This window comes from Scomber japonicus, chromosome 16 (genome assembly GCF_027409825.1).
Source record: "Scomber japonicus isolate fScoJap1 chromosome 16, fScoJap1.pri, whole genome shotgun sequence".
NCBI classification, from domain to species: Eukaryota; Metazoa; Chordata; class Actinopteri; order Scombriformes; family Scombridae; genus Scomber; species Scomber japonicus.
Window position 1 is genome coordinate 17,026,820 of NC_070593.1, and position 17,664 is coordinate 17,044,483.

At 42.0% G+C, this 17,664-nt stretch overlaps 1 protein-coding gene across 1 annotated transcript; it reads right to left on the minus strand.

The window, feature by feature from the left end:
• Nucleotides 1-2,881: 2,881 nt before the first annotated feature.
• prima1 (proline rich membrane anchor 1) lies at nt 2,882-12,669 on the minus strand. The gene is made up of 4 exons (XM_053335341.1): nt 12,388-12,669; nt 11,377-11,518; nt 8,974-9,106; nt 2,882-3,450 (listed from the first exon to the last, which is right to left on the minus strand). Exons 1-4 carry the CDS (start codon nt 12,667-12,669, stop codon nt 3,351-3,353), a joined length of 657 nt encoding a protein of 218 aa, XP_053191316.1. The 3' UTR covers nt 2,882-3,350.
• Between the last annotated feature and the right edge of the window lie 4,995 nt (nt 12,670-17,664).

Sequence of the window (17,664 nt, forward strand, 5' to 3'; positions counted from 1 at the left end):
CTGCTGCCTCCTGGAGGACCATATGGGAGCGCTGACCTGATGAGCAGGCAGCTGGAGGTACTGAGGGTAATTAACGCTGACCAGAGGCCTCTCAGGCAGAGAGGGTGTGAGTGGGTCCTCAACGATTGTGAAGGTCAGCTTTGAAAGGACAGTGCGAGCTGTTCCACACACGCATACATACTCACAGCACCAGCATGATGTATCAGCAGGTGTGTGCATTGGTGACATTCCTTGATTAAAGATCCGGATGAAGGAGGTAGTCTCGTACAAACTGCAGCAGATGAAAATAACTAGTAGTTTTGAACAGGAAATTTCAAGAACCCACATTTAGAGAATCTGTGTATCAGCATCCTTTTCGCTTCATGCAAATACCTTCTGAGAGACTCGTAAAGCTTGTTGAGACAGTGACAATCCCTGGTCCCTCCGCCTAGTGCTGTCACATTGCTTTTATTACAGTGAAATCCTCAGTGCCCTGGCTGGACAATGCATGAATGTTTAAATTGCTCAGAGTGTCCATTGGCATTACCATCAAGTGGCACATCTAAAGCAGGGATGGCAAAGTACTCTATGGCCCCACATTCACATTATAATTCATTGACATTCCTCTTCAGTGCTCTTCTGCATCAGCCTGTATACCACAGGTTTGTCCCCCTTGCTTGTTTCGCATCATTAAGTATAATGTGCAAATTAAAATAGAAATGGGAAAATGTCTATGTGATTTAATGTGAGTGACAGAGGTGTTTTGAATCTACTCTATTCTTTTAGCTTCCTGTAAAATCCTAATTCTGTTGAAGCAGTTCTACAATTTGTGTTCTGGCTTTTGCTGCAGAAATCCTTCACACAATTTTTTGTATGTGACATTATTATTGATTGAGCCCAGAGCTAGCACAATATGTGACCTATAAGTTTCCATGTTTGCGTCATTAATTCCCATGGAGTGGAGTACGCTTAGTAATCGCAGTTCATTAAAGATGCACTGTGTGAGACAGACTGAGAACATGTCCTCCACTATAGGAGGGGGGGGGGGGGGGAGTGGCCCAGGGGATGTGGCCAGCACAGCTCTGCCCAAGACATGAACGGCACAACACAGCATAGAGCAGACGGGATGGGCACAGCAGGCTAAATATAACAGATTCACTTTTATCACCTTCGTCACATATGGGCCAGTTTGTCTGCCGTCACATAACAGATTTATGTCCACAGGGGCTTAAAACAGAGAAGACTGTAGGTCTGTTGTTATGTACAGTTTTATTTACAACTGAAAAACTCAGCAATGAAATCAACTTATGCACATCTTTCTATCCGTTTGATATAATGCATAAATTGTGTATGTACTATTGATTGCCATATATACATTAATGGCTTGCTCCATCAACATGACAACATTGACATAATTCTAAATGGTAGCACATTGTTTAAGTTTTACTATGTATAAACATATGTTCTGTTACACTGTACATGAATTAACAGTCCAGAAGGCAGATATTTAAATATCAATATTTACATTCATGCATCCATCATTTCTCTCATATAGGTACATGGTGGGGTATACTGTTAGCTAATACCTGTGCATGTTTAGGTGCAAGCATGTGTTTTTCCAAATTTTCAACAGTTTAGCCAATATCTATACTTAACTGACAGCCACAGAGTACAGCCCACTCTAACTGAGTACACTCATCTGCATGCACACTCACAGACAGACAGACAGACAAACAGACAGACACACACACACCGACACTCACACATGCACGCACACACACACACACAGATTTAATGTAAAAAAAAAAAAAAAAAAAAAAAAAGCAGAGCAGTGTTGAGTGATGCTCCAGTTCAGCTCGGTTGTGTTTTTTTCCAGCAGGGATGTGGAGGATGCCTGTGACAGCATTGAGTCACACACACATCTCTGCTGAGGCCATCCTCTGTGCAACCTGATCTCTGGCTATTGGCTAAGTCTCCTGTCTGTCACCAGTCAGGTCAGCCCTGGGCTCATGTCCCCTGTTTCTATAGTGATGGGCTAAGCCCTTCTTGACAGATAGAAAAATGAAGATTGTCAATTCCAAACAAAAGATGTCTGAAGGCATCTAGCTGACCCCAAGACTCTGAAACAACTGATTTAACCAGATGACATGTGTGATGTGAACCAATCAAAAACGGGAACTGACATATGCAGCAGCACAGAAATAATGGTTGAAAAACACTCATTCACATAGGACATATTAGAGACCCTTGACTTTTTAGCTGAAGTCTCGGGGAAACAGAAAAGCATATAAAACACCCAGTGACAAAACAACTGATACGAGAACTCTTTGCAGAGCAAGCGTGTTTTCTGCATCAGTGTCTCAACAAACTGACAGCAGGCTTAAAGCATCGGAGCATCACAAGTGAATTATATGCTTTATAAATAATCCACTTAAGAAAAAAACAGAGCTATCAAGAAATAAAATGAATTCTTCAAGACGTTCATCAAGATTTGTGAAGATGTGAAGAATGTACAAGACAGTTTTTTTTTTACTTTTAAGTAGAAAAATAAATTCAAAAGGTAGATAAGTAAATAAATAGAGCAAATAAATGATGAAGATGAGTGACTGAAGTATATAACATTGAGAATAAGTCTTCAGTGGCATTTTTGGCATGGTAAAATAACCAGAACGTCCCACGTTGATGTCGTCGCTCCTCCTTTTTTTCTTCTTTTTTTTTTTAATATGGATTTCTTTAAATTGCATAGTCAGATGAATCCACATCTCAGAGCTTGGACCAAGAGTCAAATCATGCCTCTCACAAAGCATCTGTCTCAAAAATGGAGAACAAAAGATGGACAGTATGAGCATTGGAATATAAAAAATGTTGCATTCTCTGTAAAAACTGCATGCATGTTATTTATTGTGTGTGATTGGCTGTTCTGTCTAGCCACCCCATGGGACTGTGGGGCTTCTGTATTGTCTGTTGTTCCATTGCAGATGTCAACAGTGTGTGTGAGGTCTGGATCTGCGGCAGACTGGCAGACAGTCCCTCTCCAGCCAGCAGCCAACCAGCCTGTCAGCAACACTTGCTGTTACTAAGAGCATAATGTTCAGCCTGCTGTGCCACTTTTGACACCATGGGGGTTTGTGGATCTTTCTTGCCGTCCTTTCTGCCTTGATATTTTTTTCCTTCCATTTTTTTAACAGCCCTTCTTGAGCTGAATGGTATCTTCAGTCCGGGCAACATGCCAAGCAAAAAGGAAAGGTTTACCTATTTGAAAACCTTGGGTTAAATCCAGTTGCATACTGGGTGAGAAGGGATTGTTGTATTTGGGGTAAGGTGAATGACGATAATGGTGATGTCACTTCCTGCCACTATCCGGAGACAGTCTATACCACAGTGTTGTTGGTACCCATGGCCTTCTTGTTACGGATACTCATGGCGTATTCCCCACGACTTGTCCCATTCTCTTCTTTCCGTAGTGGTTTCCTGCAGATAAACATTTTCATAAAGTGAGGCTTTATTCTTTGACAAGAGAGATTTGACGTTACACTCGCTCTCAGTTAAAGGCCATGTCATTAAACAGAGTTTCTAGACGGTTAACCTTTAGGGAGATTTGATTTCTTGCACTGCTCTGGGTGAATGCGTTGGTCTCAGCGATCCTTTCTAATAAGCTCAATGTTCAAAGGTCACTTTTGCAAGGAGACAAGAGAGAAAGATACATCACAACACAGGGGATAAGACAATTACCTACTCTGACTGGTAGATACAATCTTCCCCCTAAGTAATGAGTATGTATGTGGCTGTCAAAACAACTTGGGAATAACATCAATACATAACCTCCTGTGAAATTCCCCCTCTACACTGGTTGTAATATTCGGCCCTTTCTGTGTGTGAGTACGTTCTGGTGAAAAATAAAGCTGCAGCGCATGATCTGCTTGCTGCTACTGGCCTGTGAAGAGCAGTATCATTCAATGCAGCCCTTTTCATGCGCTCTTCGTGCCTTTGTGGTTATTATATTTGTCCAGTGTACTGTGGCTTCTGTACCGACCCCCTCAGCTGCTCTCCCCTGCTCGGGCTTATGTAACTCAGAGACAGATCTGAATACAGTTAGTACAGTCATTGTCCCACTCAACGCTGTACAGTGCCTTCACAGGCACAGGGGACCCTTGAGCAACATCTTAGCTCAGTGTCTCCACTCCTCTCCTTCTGAAGTCCCTGCCTGGCCAGTCCAACTTTGACAAACAGTCATTCTCAGTCAAGTCCAGCACAGTTCTTTTCCTTTCTTGGGCATCGTGTGGAAAGGGAATCCTGACAGGGAAAAATTAGCTCATACATGACATAATGCAATGTAATACAAAAACAAAATTATCTTCAAAGTTTAGAGTGTTTCATTTTTGTTGAGACTGTGTTAGAGACTGGGGCTGTGGCATTCAAACTTTAAACTCTTGTTAGGACAGCATTTTGGGGTGCTGTTATGCTATAGTGGAGTATGTTGTTTCTGTTATTTTGTCCGTGGACTCAAAATTTGGCATAGACATAAATTAACACCTTTGACACACTCAATAAAAATGTATCATGTGCTTCATGATTGAAGCTTTAAAGGACAAATTCACAATTTGTCAGATCTGTAAAAAAACAGTGAGGTGCCCAAATAAACATTGAAACAGGTTTTGTTCATTGTAATCATTCTTCCTGTTCATGCTGACCATTAAAAGATCCCTAGCTTATAATGTCAGTGATTGTGGACAAAATCCACAGTCCCCATTTTGAGCTAAAATGTGTTTGGAAGTTTTTCGGAAGATTATATAGGGCTTCAGCCATCTGAATTAGCCAATAAAGTGATTATCTTCCACACTTATTGTCTTTTTAGAAACAAATTCCCTCTTTGTGTCTCGACAGACAGTGTTTTATTGTTGAGCTGCAATGGAGGAATGGCAACAAAAAGAGGGAATTTGGCACTAAAAAGACCAACTTTGAAAGACATCAACTTGATTTGACTAATGCATAATGCAGGCAGCTGAAGTTTTCATTAGCTTTTTATGAACTTTTAAATACATTTTTGCACAAAAGTGGATTTTCACTCACTTGTCTACATTGAAAGTACATAATGAAGGGATCTTCAAATGTCTGGGATGAATTATTACAGCAAAAACAACTTGTGTCAATGATCTTTCAGGCACTTGATTAATGTTTTAAGACAGAGTTGAAAATTTATGAAACTCCTTTAAAACACTGGGCTGTACAACAGTTCATACTGCCGTGACACTCGCTGATAACCAATGTAAAACTGTAAACTGTCTTTAAATTTCACTTAATATACATTTACCAACCTATCAGATATGGTTGATTTCTTTTTTTTTTTGTCTAAGATATTGACAATATTGATATTTCGTGTTGGTAATTGTTCCGTTGGGAGTTTTTTTTTTGGTGCACACACTCAATTATGCATATTTCTCCTGCTGTCAACTTAATTTATTAGCTGTCTTTCTTGTTTGCTCCCATTCACTTAAGCCAATCAGATTTTGCCACACCTGTTAAACACTCATCTTAGTGCTGTCAGCCCTTACACCTGTTCCTGTCTGGACTGTTTTCAGCTGTCACTTCAGTGCTATGCATCTCCACTCCTGTTTTCATCAGAGCTCCTCAGAAATCCTGCTCCACTTGGAACCATCAGCTGAAATAACTTTTATCTTTCACCAAAGTCACACTCAAAAACATACAGACTTTAATGGGTTTCCACTACAAACAATACAATCTTCTCACTATTAACTCAAGCTTTATTTTGTGTGATTTTTTTTGGTCCTAGATTGGTTATGATATCTGTCTTCATATTTTTATATATCTGTGTGGGCAGCTAATTAAAAAAACCCTGCTAAATGAATGAAAATGCTTGTCTCTCAATAAAAATGTCAGGCTTTGTGGCCTTAATGTGAATATATGCACAAGCTGCATCAGTGGTCGGGGTTGTTGGAGGTGATGTGAGAACTTGGGCAAAGCTGTAAACAAAATGTGGGTCTATGACTAAGCCTTCCTGTAGGACACTGTCAGCTGGGAGGGGTCGTACAGCTCAGGACACCAGGGATACATGCTGCCCATGTAGGACAGATGCTGCTTGCTGAGTCCCTGTGGGACCCGGGGAAAGCCTGAGAAAGGAAACAGTCCGGCCCTGGGGTGGAAACACATTCTGCTGCGGGGGAGAAGATTGGCTCATGCAGCTGCAGCTAGGGGAGAAGGGATATACCAAAATTTTCTCTAGGGGCCAAACGGTCTTGTTTACAGCCAGTCTGGAAATTCTCCTACTCAGAAAAGAAAGTCTGTGGGGGCTGATATTCATTTCATCTTATGTAATGTCCCTGTGGCTCACTAATGATTTCAAATTTTGAATATTTTGAAGAGGTCAGTATTTCATCTGTTATGTTGAAAAGGGCTGCTGTTCAGTTTGACGCTGGTGATCTATAGCTTGCTGGAAGGTGCTTCAGCTTTGCTTATTTCTCCTAGGATTGTAAACTCCAATCACACTGACCATGTCCCTTCGGGGCCACCACACAGGGCCAAGCACTCAGGCCTCAATCCGACCTCTACCCGGGCTTTCAATAATAGATGCCATGCTGTTGACACATGGCAGGTGGCAACACAACACTTCACAGGTTAGATGAATATTTCATATCAAAGCTGTGCAATCACAGCGCACATTCCTGTTTGAAGTTTGGGGAATGGATCATGGTGAAATTGGGACATGTGTTGAGCTGTTTACAATTACTCCAACCATCTGGAAATTACAGTAACATGCTATGGTTCAAAGAAAAAATATTAAAAAACAGACTGTAAAAATCTGTCATCGGTTTTGATGGTGCTGGTGTAGTAATTTGAAAATAAAAGAGGTGACAGTGGAGATTAATAATATATCTGTAAATACTGGATTTTAATCATTTTGCCTGACAAGTCTTTTTCCTTTTATTGCATACTATCTCTAGTTCAGTATTTTGGATGTCTTGTATTGCCCTTGGACAGAACCAGCTGTGATGTATTATCCGTCTTTGGACAAGCCTCCCAGAGCAGTAAGTGATTAGGAAAAGCATCTAGCTTCATTAGTCAGTGGGTTTGAGTTTTGTTTGTTTTGGCTTCTTGGATAGCTGACAGCCTGGACTGCAGCATCATGTCTTTTGCTTTGGATGGCACAGCAACACTGAAACGCAGCATGTGTCTGAATCCTCTTCTCTATGCTTGCACACACCAGCCTCCCTGGTGCTGTGGACTCTGAATAGAATTGTATGGAAGTGTTTTTTTCCAGGCCCCTTTGCTTCTGACAGATGAGTGGCAGACAAAGATTATAAAAAATAACAAAAGGCCAGGAGGGCTGGGACCTGCAGAGCTAGCTCCTCTGCTGTCTGTGGTGCTCAGGCCCTGGCCCTCGGCCAGCTGATTTTCATTGGGAAAGCCCGGAGCACTGAGGGGCTGGAAGGGCTATATATAACTGACTGTGTTTTTCTCACTGACAAACCCTTTCTCACATTGTTATTGACAAAGATGCTCAATTACTGCCTATGCTTGCTTTGGTAGACAACATTTTATCTGTCCTTTTCACTGTGCTGTTTCCTCTCCCTTCCTCTCAGGAACCATAGATGATGAGCATCCATGACAGATGTTAAAGGAATTACATTTTTCCTAAGACTACTCTACTATTGGCTGGTGACTAATGAATGTCGAATGAAGCCAGTCTGGCTGGACCTGTGTATTTTTCCCTTCTCATTCAGAGTGGACGGCAGCTTGGTGTGGCACATTGTCTGCAGTCTAGAGTCCACAGAGCTTCAGGACACGACCCGGTTGCATGTATAAAAGATGTTGCCTGCGACTGAATGACTGCGCAAATTAATTCATAAATAATGACTTGGGTTTGGGGCTAGAGCCCGTATTGCAACAACACTTTCCTACCACTGCTGCATTAAAAAAGGTGCCCCTTGGCTACACAGGGGGCTGGAGAATTGCCATAATGAATTCCTGAGCCAACCACCCATTACTTCCGCTGCCTGACTTTGCCTATTTGTTGTTTAAAGAAAGGAGAAATAGAGTTCTGCTGAGGAAAGCCATATCTGGCATGCAGGCTTAATATAGTCCCATAAATATAATAAGGTATGATACTAAATCTGTTTAAACACACATCAATATAACATAGAAGTAGCTCCCTGATTTAGGACACACATTTGTGGCGACTCTCATATGGGTGTGTGAGAGTCACTATTTATGCCATATTTTATAGAGTGTGTAAATATGTCAAGATGATGTATATATGTATGTAAAGATGTTGTGTATTTACGGATGGGTGCACACAAGTTTCCTCTGAGAGGCACTCTGTGCATGTGCAGTGCTTTGCACGATGTGGACGTGTGTATCTGTGTTTGTTAAATGTCTGAGAACATTAACGTGTAAGTCAGAGTGCATGTGTGACACCGTGCTGCCAGAATGTCACACAGAGAATTGGGTCTGGGTTGTGCTGCGGGCTAAAACCTCACGCAGCCTTTTCTCTAATAAGCCAAATGGGGGAAACAGTTCCCGCTGCAATAGCAGCGTCTTGGGATTCATCTGCTTGCCTCCCGCTTTCACTTCCATGAACCCAGCTGCCATTCTAAGAAGCTTTAGACAGTTACGCAAATTAAAATCAACACAGTATCGTCACGTCAGGTCATCATGCACCTCAATACATTAATTTAGAGTGTGGGATGTTTCTGCATGACTCAGTGCAGTGGATCATCCTCAATGACATTTATAACCCATTCCATTATCTAACCTCTGACCTCAGAGTGACCCAGAGGGTAATGGTAGGGTCATCTTTCTGAGTCATTCTAACAATGAACCCAAGAGAAATGATACACTCTCCCATTGGTCAAATTACACATGATATGCTGACTAACTTGCACAGTTCCAATTTCCTTTTTTCTCACTTTTAGATATTTCAGTCATAAGTAAGAGTATGTTCTAAAAGGGACAGAAAATAAAACAGTGACATCCAACCTCTTGATGGCCTTATAGCAGATGATGATCGCTGAGAGGAGGAAGACAACTGAGGCACAGCCCACCGTTCCAAGCACTATGATGTCCATCTCCATCCACCAGGGCCTCAACAAGGGCACCATGGGCTCTGCCACTTCAAAAGGGAGAGAAGAGGGAGCAGAGGGAGAGAGACACACATACAGGAGAAGAGAATGAGAAGAATACCATAAATACAATCATCTAAACTGTAACACCACAAAACAATGAAGCACCACGGAGGGATTTTTCTCCCTGCTCTCTGAGTTGGGAAGCGGTCGTGTCCTCGCCTGTTCTGTAGGTCTTAGGTTCAACGTTCAAAGATATCCAAGCCGACACCATGAATCATTTAAGGTCCCGTCAGCCTTCCTTACACCAGCACTCTTGTCCACACCAATTACTGTTGCACGAACCTCCTGCTCTTTCCACATTAGATCTGTGGAGTAAGACCACTCACCAGGAATGTTGTATAACATTATGTGCATCAGCAACTTTGTGTGTGTAATGCAGAACTCTTTTCTCTTTCTGCAGCATTTAATGCACCCCTACAATCCATAAATCAGTTTAGTCATGTGCATATTTATCTATCTATCTGAAGGGTGGTTTGTTTCAGTTTGATGGTCTTGAAAAAAACCCCACTACACTGCATATGCAATAACAAACTTCTAACTCCTACATTCACAGTTATTTGGTCATGAATGAGAGGAAGGGTTTACAACATAGCAACAAATACTCCTTAGTAATGCTGTGGACTCTTTTCCAACACAGCACATTTAGACGGAGCAAATAACAAGGCATGGCTCTCCCCTGCACAGCGCACGTCATAAGTCACTATGAATTTAAAAGCCCCTCTCAGCCAAACTTCCATTTTAATCCTGCGTTTTGTCAACGGCTGTAGGATTTAATTCAGTCAGTGGTAAGGATCTACTTCATTGTGATAAAGCACGCTCCTTTGAAGGCAAACCATTTTTAGCACACAGACGCTTCCTTCGCACTGCCAATTTCTCAATTTCGTCAGACTTTTAGCAGATAGATAAGGTCTCAGCCATTGTCCCAGTTTTTCATGTTAGCCATGCATATTCATGGCATTTTTAAAGACTACAGTTTAAAGCAAAAAATGTAATCTGAATTATTCATGATGTCTCCACCTACTGCAAACAAATCTGTGTAAAGTTAAAAAGGAATAGGAATAGGCCTATTTATCATATTTCTCGTGACATACTGCTGTTTATGGAGGCATCAAATAGTGTGAATACTGTGCTCAGACTTCCACTCATGCATCAGACATAATTGGGCATTCAAACCCCCACTTGGCTTACAGTCAGATGGTCCTGGCAGCATTTATGCAGTGACCTTGACATCAATCACATAAGGGTCTATAACTCTGGATACATCGGTAGCTCATACAGTGAGTCAGGGGGAAAAAAGAGGTCTACATATAAATTGACAAGAAAAAAAAATTGGAATGGATTGATTAAAACCTTTCCATCGCTGTCTGTTGAGACTTTGATGATTAAGTACACCTCCTCACTCATAATATTAGGGGCTCAGGGGGAGTGAGTCTAAAGAGTCACAGTAATAGCTCACAATGGCTGCATCATCAGCAACGCCTGTCCCATATCTCAGTGCACTGTTCATTAAGGTGCTTGAGACTACAAACAAATCATCTCAACTTTCAGAGAGCAGGCCAGTGAAATATGTTAGTCTATCTATCAATGGATTTACCATCTCAGAGTGGAACCAAAGAGGGAGTTTCAGGGTGGTGATGGTGGTTTGGGGTGGAGGTCTGCTGTAAAAAGGACTACGTCCTCACAGATATGCTCGCTTGTTGTATATAAGCACTCTAACACACAGAACTGCAAACACACACACCCTTATTGCCGCCAGCTCAACTTCAAAACGAAGCTGGAACTACTGGGCTGCTTCATTAGCCCCTTATCTCTATCAAATTAAAGCTAATTTAATTAACTCATCTGTGTTTTAATCAGGGGTCCTCCGGGGGAAACCCTACCAATGAACCACTGTGCTTGGCAGCCCAGCAGGCATGGATTTCACAGGCAGCTGGGTACTCCCCAAGGTTAGACCCGGCATAAATTAGTCTTGTGTTCAGCTGTCAACATCCTGCTGGCTCTATCACAAGCACAGACGCACACGTGTAAAAACTGCGCCTAAGCATGGGCACTCACAAGTAAGTCTCGGAGGATTGATGGTACATTTTTCCCCCTGTGCGCAAAAGGAAACACTTCAAAACAGTTTCTTCAGTTACTTGACACCTGTGTCTGGCTTGGAATGAGATCCTACTGTGGGGTGAGAGCAGACTGAGAGTGAGACAGACAATTCTGGAGCCAGACAGGTGTGAAACCTGGGAGTGCAAGCTGGGATTATTACCTGTGGTGCCCAGTAGCCGCGGAGGAGGCGGTGGAGGCGGAGGAGGAGGAAGGGGAGGGTATCTTCTACAGTGGCATGCCAGCTGGCACTGTTCACTAACTTTCTCCACCACAGTCCGTGAGCATGACCTCTGGAGTTCTCCCTTATGGAGAGGGAAAGAAAAACACAAAGGTATTGAAATGGCTGAGGCACTGTCCTTCAACACATTACTCACAAGTACCATCAGCACAACACTGTGCAGCACAAATGGAGATGTTTGAACACTCAGCAGCCTCTTAGTTAGCAGCACTGTGGATATCCTCTCAGCATTCTTTTCATATCACAAGCTCCAGTGTTGTTGTCACTGGGGCTGCTGTGTATGTAGTTCATGCAGAATAGTAGCACGTCTATGGCTGCAGCCCATTCCCTGTAAGAAACCACCCACCAACAGAGTGGGCAGCAGGCTGCCCCGAGGAGTGTGTGTGGGTGGACTTGGAAACTCAAGCAGATCACATTACACATGAACCCTGGCAACGCTGCGTGCGTGTGAACAACAGCTCACCACTATCTGTAGGCAGCAGCACGGGGCAGAGGTTAGAATACTCATCACTAACATATGCCTGCTGCGGGGATCCTAGTGGGATAACTGAATATTGTTATCATAAAAACACAGTTGGCTACTCCATGTTCCCACTACAAGAGAGCTGAGTGTTTATCTCTCTGTATGTGCCTGTGTGTACTTGTACCTATCTATTTTTCTAATGCTTTCAAGGAAACTCTATACATGCATGTCTGTCTGTATTTCCTAAACACAGGTGTGCCATGAACTAATGAGCCCAACATCTGGTGAAAACACACAAACAGTGCATTACAGATTTACTATATTTTAATAAGCAAATAAGTTACTTAACAAATCTCATCAGCTTCCCAGTTCGTCCCCGTAGTGAACCACTAAATCAAACTCTTGCTACATTGGTGTAACCTCTTCTCATGCGTAAACGGACAAGTGGCGCGCCTGAATATGATACTTACCTGGCATGAGAGTAAAAATAGTGAGAGAAAGCAATGACCGAAGAAAAAAGGCCAAAAACTTAAAGTAAATGGCATTAGATCTTGGACCAGCATTCCTCTTTCGCTGTTCTCGAAGATACTAGGCAGCGTTTCCAATAAATGAATGCAGTATACATAGGCTTTAACTGTTTGGGAAATAACCATCCACCCTGTCCAGTTCAGCGGCGATATCTGTGACAGGCGTCTCCAGAAATAGTTTATGCCACAATCATTTTCCTCTTGAAATCCCGTTGTCGATAGCATAGGACAGGCGAGCCGGCGGAATGAGTAGCAAATCTCGGATCATTCACATCTCGAAAGTAGTTTCTTTGCTTATTGGCACTCAGATAGCGACCTGAATCACGCCGCTACTCCGTGCAATGTGAGGGCGGTAGATGGCCCGTACCTTACATCCCTCCTCGGCTGCAAGCATGAGTGCAAATGGGCCACTCAAGCCATCGAAGTTGAAGAAAAAAAACGGACAGAGAGATCCTCAGGAATATCGTGCGGCAGGATTCCTCACAATAAACTGACACATCCCCTCAACTTATCTAGGCTGAATACTGTATGGGCGAGTCCGGAGGGCAGAGCCGAGGGTTAAACTGATGCATTCCCCTCTGTGCCAAAATACAGCGGGCTGTTTTATACGGGAGCATCACCACCGCGCACTTGATGCAGCGCTCACATCAGCTCATCCTGACAGCGTGTGCTCAAAACCAATTCACCCTCCGCTCCTCAAAAAAAGTCCCCAAAAAGCACAGGGGAAGGGGGACGTGGTTATGAAAGGCGTAGGTGATGTCAGCTGGGTTTTGTTTGTTTTTGTTTGTTTTTATTTTTTTATTTTATATTGTGGTCCAGAGATAAAGTAATAGCCCACAATGCGTGGAGGCGAGTCCGTAAGGATGACGCGTACTAGAGCGAATTAAAGTCAAGTAGAGAGAGAGAGAGAGAGAGAGTTAGAGAGAGAGAGAGAGAGAGAGAGAGAGAGACGCCTACCGACTGAAAACATTGCCATACCCAGTGTTTGATGTGCTGTGTGCCTGCTAGAACACTCTGTGGTCCAATGTCCCAAAGTAGGCTGAGATAAACAGCACTGATGTAACCTGGCACTTACTGGTAATGCTGAACAACAAAGACATTTATATGATATGTATTTCTTAAACCTCAGCTTCATTTATTTCTATTTTTTGTCACTATACCTTGCTGATATAGTTTATAAAAGATGATGATGCAGACCAGAGTGCAAAGAATCAGAGTGCAATGTTTTTAAAGAAGAGAGAGTTGCATAATAATGTTGGTGGTCTTCACTAGGCACAGTTATGAAATTACCCCACAGCCCACAGCCATGTACATGGTAATAGGATGCCAACGTGACATGCACTGTTTATTGGGATTTACTAAAACAGTTATCTGACAGTGGGAATAAAACCTTAATGCTTGCCCCGGTGTCATTAAAAAGTGCAGGGGAGGCAGGGAAGAGCTGATAGACAAGCTGATACACAAGACTTCTTTTTGGATCATTTTGGATACCTTATCGAACAATTGTTTTACATCACTACATTTACATGAAGTAGGAACTAGTCCTAGTACTAAGAACACTATTGTATGTTGACATAAAATTACTATAATGATTTGCCTGTAACATTTTACAAGAAAAAGTGCAAACAATACCAAATTATTGATTCTTAATTGTGAAGATCTTTTGAATCATTGTAAATTTAATATCTCTGGTCGCTGGACTGTTGATGGGACAAAACAAGACATTTGCAGATGTCATCATGGACTTCAGGATATTGTGGTGGCATTTTTCTGACACTTTATACACCAAATAATTAATCCTGAAAGCAATCTGTAGATTAATTGGTTGCACAGTTTAAATTATTTCTCCTCCTCTACCCTCCACAGGGAACTTTGCTTGAACTATGCTTGAACCCAACGTGCGCTTTGCAGAATAGTTTCTGTGCTCAATATACAAACCTGCTGCACAGGCCGCATGTAATTTTCATTGCTTATTCATGTTTCATAGGTCCACATTCATTCGTTGCACCCACAGGATTTGTCTTCTGTTTGGAAGTATTGCATGTGGTTTAAATTACAGAAACAACAGCCAAGTGTGTCATATCCTGCTTATATTCCAAATAACACAAATAGCACCTAAGTCGACTATTCCACACAACTTTGGATTAAGATCAGTGAATTCAGCATGGAGCTCTGCAGCCTTTTTGTTGCGGCTGAGCGTTTATCACATCTCCTGCTTATCAAATAGCTCTTCACAGACAGTAATGGGGTGAGCTCATGCACAAGAGCTGTGGATGACTTTTAGAGTGGAAAATTCACAGCTGCTGTTAAACTGCATTTGCACGTACACAATGCAGACCCCCTTTTTTCCAGAGTTTTTGAAGTATGGAAACCTGGCTTTGGCATATGGTCTGCCCAGCAGTTCAGCTCGTCCATCCTCTCCTACAGTCTGTCCCAGTATCGATTATCTGACAAGAGAAAAGCACTACATCCTCTCAGTTCCTTCCTGCTGCCTTAGCTCATTCTAACAACCTGCAATCTGCCACAACATACATCACAGCCCTTTTAAACTAAGATAAGGAAACCTCTTAATAAAATTGCTGTGGTCTTTCAGTGAGATTATTGTTGCCAAGATGAGAATCAGCATTCACATCTTTGCAAACATACACATTGCATCCTTCCGACTAACAGTCATTTAAAAATACCCTCTGCCAATCAAGGAATAATAATGTTCAGAGAAGATTAACTCAGCTGCATTAAGCTTTACAATCCGTATTTCTTTTTAAATACAAGAGCTCTGTTGGGCTTCATCACAGTGGAGGTAGATTGCCATCTAGTGTCAAAGTCTGGCAAGGTCCTCAAAATAACAACATTCAGATTGAAATAAATTGAAAAATGAGTTGTTATTTAAACTTCAGATAACTTTCTTGGAGTGTCTCTCAGTCTGAAAGGTTTCACATCACAAAATACCTGAAAACTGCAGAACACTGTTTCATTATTCAGGAATGTAAGGAAATTAAAGCTGGATTTTCTTTTGCACATGTCATACTTTTCTATTTGCTGTATACTTGTCTGTACTTATTTTGTTTATGTATATTTTTTGTCACTTTTCAGTCATAACAATTCAGATATACTGTATGCTACAGTTGAAAACAAAGGAAACCATTTCTTGGTCAGTACAGTTCTTGTCTAAGGAGATCCATTTTCTAATGGCCAAGTTAGTTTTTTCATCACATATACATCCTATTACTTAACATGCCCATCTCAATGTAATGTCTTCAGGAATCACATAACCAAAAATGTCTCTAAGGGTTAAAGATATGTTAAGCTTTTCACATGATCTGACGATGTGGAGATGTTTAGCATGTATGTGCCCACACAATCTCAAATAACACTGCTGTTGAATATGGAGAGGTTTATTTTTAATGTAAGCTGTGATGAAGAAACAAGTTTGATTCTTCCAACCAAATTTCTTCCATTTCCTGGAATTTATAGATGTGTCTTGCATTTCGTTCCTCCTCAGATATTTCTATATTTAGATCTGATTCCCATTTTACTTTGACATATAGAGACGTATTAGATCTGCCAACCCTGATACTGTATACTTTTAACAGACTTTGATTTATGGCTCAGCTCTTCTTATTTTTAATTTATGTGATCTGTTTATATCTTTGTCAGATCTTTTTCCTGTGCTGCTGTAACCCCTAATTTCCACCTTGAGCATAAGTGAAATGTTTTCCAGTCTAATTTTAGCTATTTTTGAGCAAATAACACAAGTGACAGAAAAAGTCCTTATATGCATCACAGCAGTTTTGTAAAGGATCCTGTATGGACAGAGTGCACATGACAGCAGACTTAGAGGTCCACTTGACTTCTTACTAAAGAGAGTTCTACTTCAATATACAAATTAAGTGATTGTACATCATCATCATCAGGCCCAAGCAAACTCTTGCAAATGTGCACCAAAGATATGCAAGTTAGGTGGAGAGACTTTAAATTGTCTGTAGGTATTAATGTGAGTATTTGTCTGTGTTAAGTGGACTGACGGTGGAAAGGTGAATATAGATAGGAAGGAAAAACATTGAGTATTATTCAGAAGTTGAATCCCCCTGTCTTGGCGCAAGGACAGCGGCACATGGGCACATGGTGTGATGTATGGATGCCACTGTGCTTCCTCTTTCTCATTCTCCCTCACTTCAAAAGCACAGGAGTGGGATGACAGGCCAGGGGAGGGGAGCCCCATTGTTAATTGGCCCTTTTCAGCTAAACAGAGAGGTGAAGGGAAGAAGAAGGGAAGAAGACAATAGGGTCCCATTGCCTCTCCACAACAAGAGGGATGCCTTGAAAAAATAGACCAGTCAGAGCCCATATAGACTCGCTGGGCTCTTATCAGACAACTCCAAACTGAGTGAATGGGTCAATCAATCATGTTGCCTCCGGTTCAGTCAAAAATAAATGGCCTGTATCCTTCATATAGCCTGCAGAAAGACTGATTCAGGCCATATGATATAAGGGCAGCATAAAGCACAGACATGAGGTGTTACCAGACAAACTGTTTCCTCACATCTCATTCCACTGCTGCTGCGGTTCAATGGAACGATAGGTACTCTTTTCCCACTTCAATAAGGGGATGAAGCTCAATTAGCATTTCACAAGTCCCCTTTTCCTCCTCTATTGCAACCTTCCCCGTGGAGCCCATGCTTTCTCTGGGGATTGTCCTGTTTTGGGCCCTTGTTGCCGTTGGCAGGGTGACAGTATTCGAGTGTGCAAACTTGTGCTATTGTCCGCGGGCCAGAGGGAGCCATGGAGACTCCATAATATGACACAGGAAAATGTTTGCTGATGGCAATTCTATGGGCTTTGTCCGACTCTTTCTCCTTCATGACGACTCGATTTAAGTCTCTAAATGTTTGACTACAAATGCAGGAGTGCTATCCAGCTCCTTTCCCTTTGTCCTGCGAGGTTTGAATGAGTAATTCAGCCTTTGTGTCGCTCGATTGAGGGGGCAAACAGAAAGACAAGATTCTTGAGCGTTCAAGCCCCTTTCCATGGTTATGCACTCTTTAGATCCCCCCCTTACCAAATCCTACAGCTGACATCACTCTTGGGGAGGGTCTAAGGGGTATCTATGCTAAAAACTCAACTTTAAATAGCTCCCGTGTAAGTTAAAACGCATGCATATTTTTTGCAGACTTAGCACTTATTTTTATTCATGCACAATCCGGATTTTCAGAGATGCGG

Excerpts from the sequence above, each read along its gene's own strand:
- prima1 (XM_053335341.1), bottom strand. The coding sequence starts at position 12,669 with ATGCTATCGACAACGGGATTTCAAGAGGAAAATGATTGTGGCATAAAC. Across the intron at positions 11,519-12,387 it reads TATTTTTACTCTCATGCCAG|GGAGAACTCCAGAGGTCATG; the intron begins GTAAGTATCATA and ends CCTCTCCATAAG. Across the intron at positions 3,451-8,973 it reads TGCTATAAGGCCATCAAGAG|GAAACCACTACGGAAAGAAG; the intron begins GTTGGATGTCAC and ends GTTTATCTGCAG.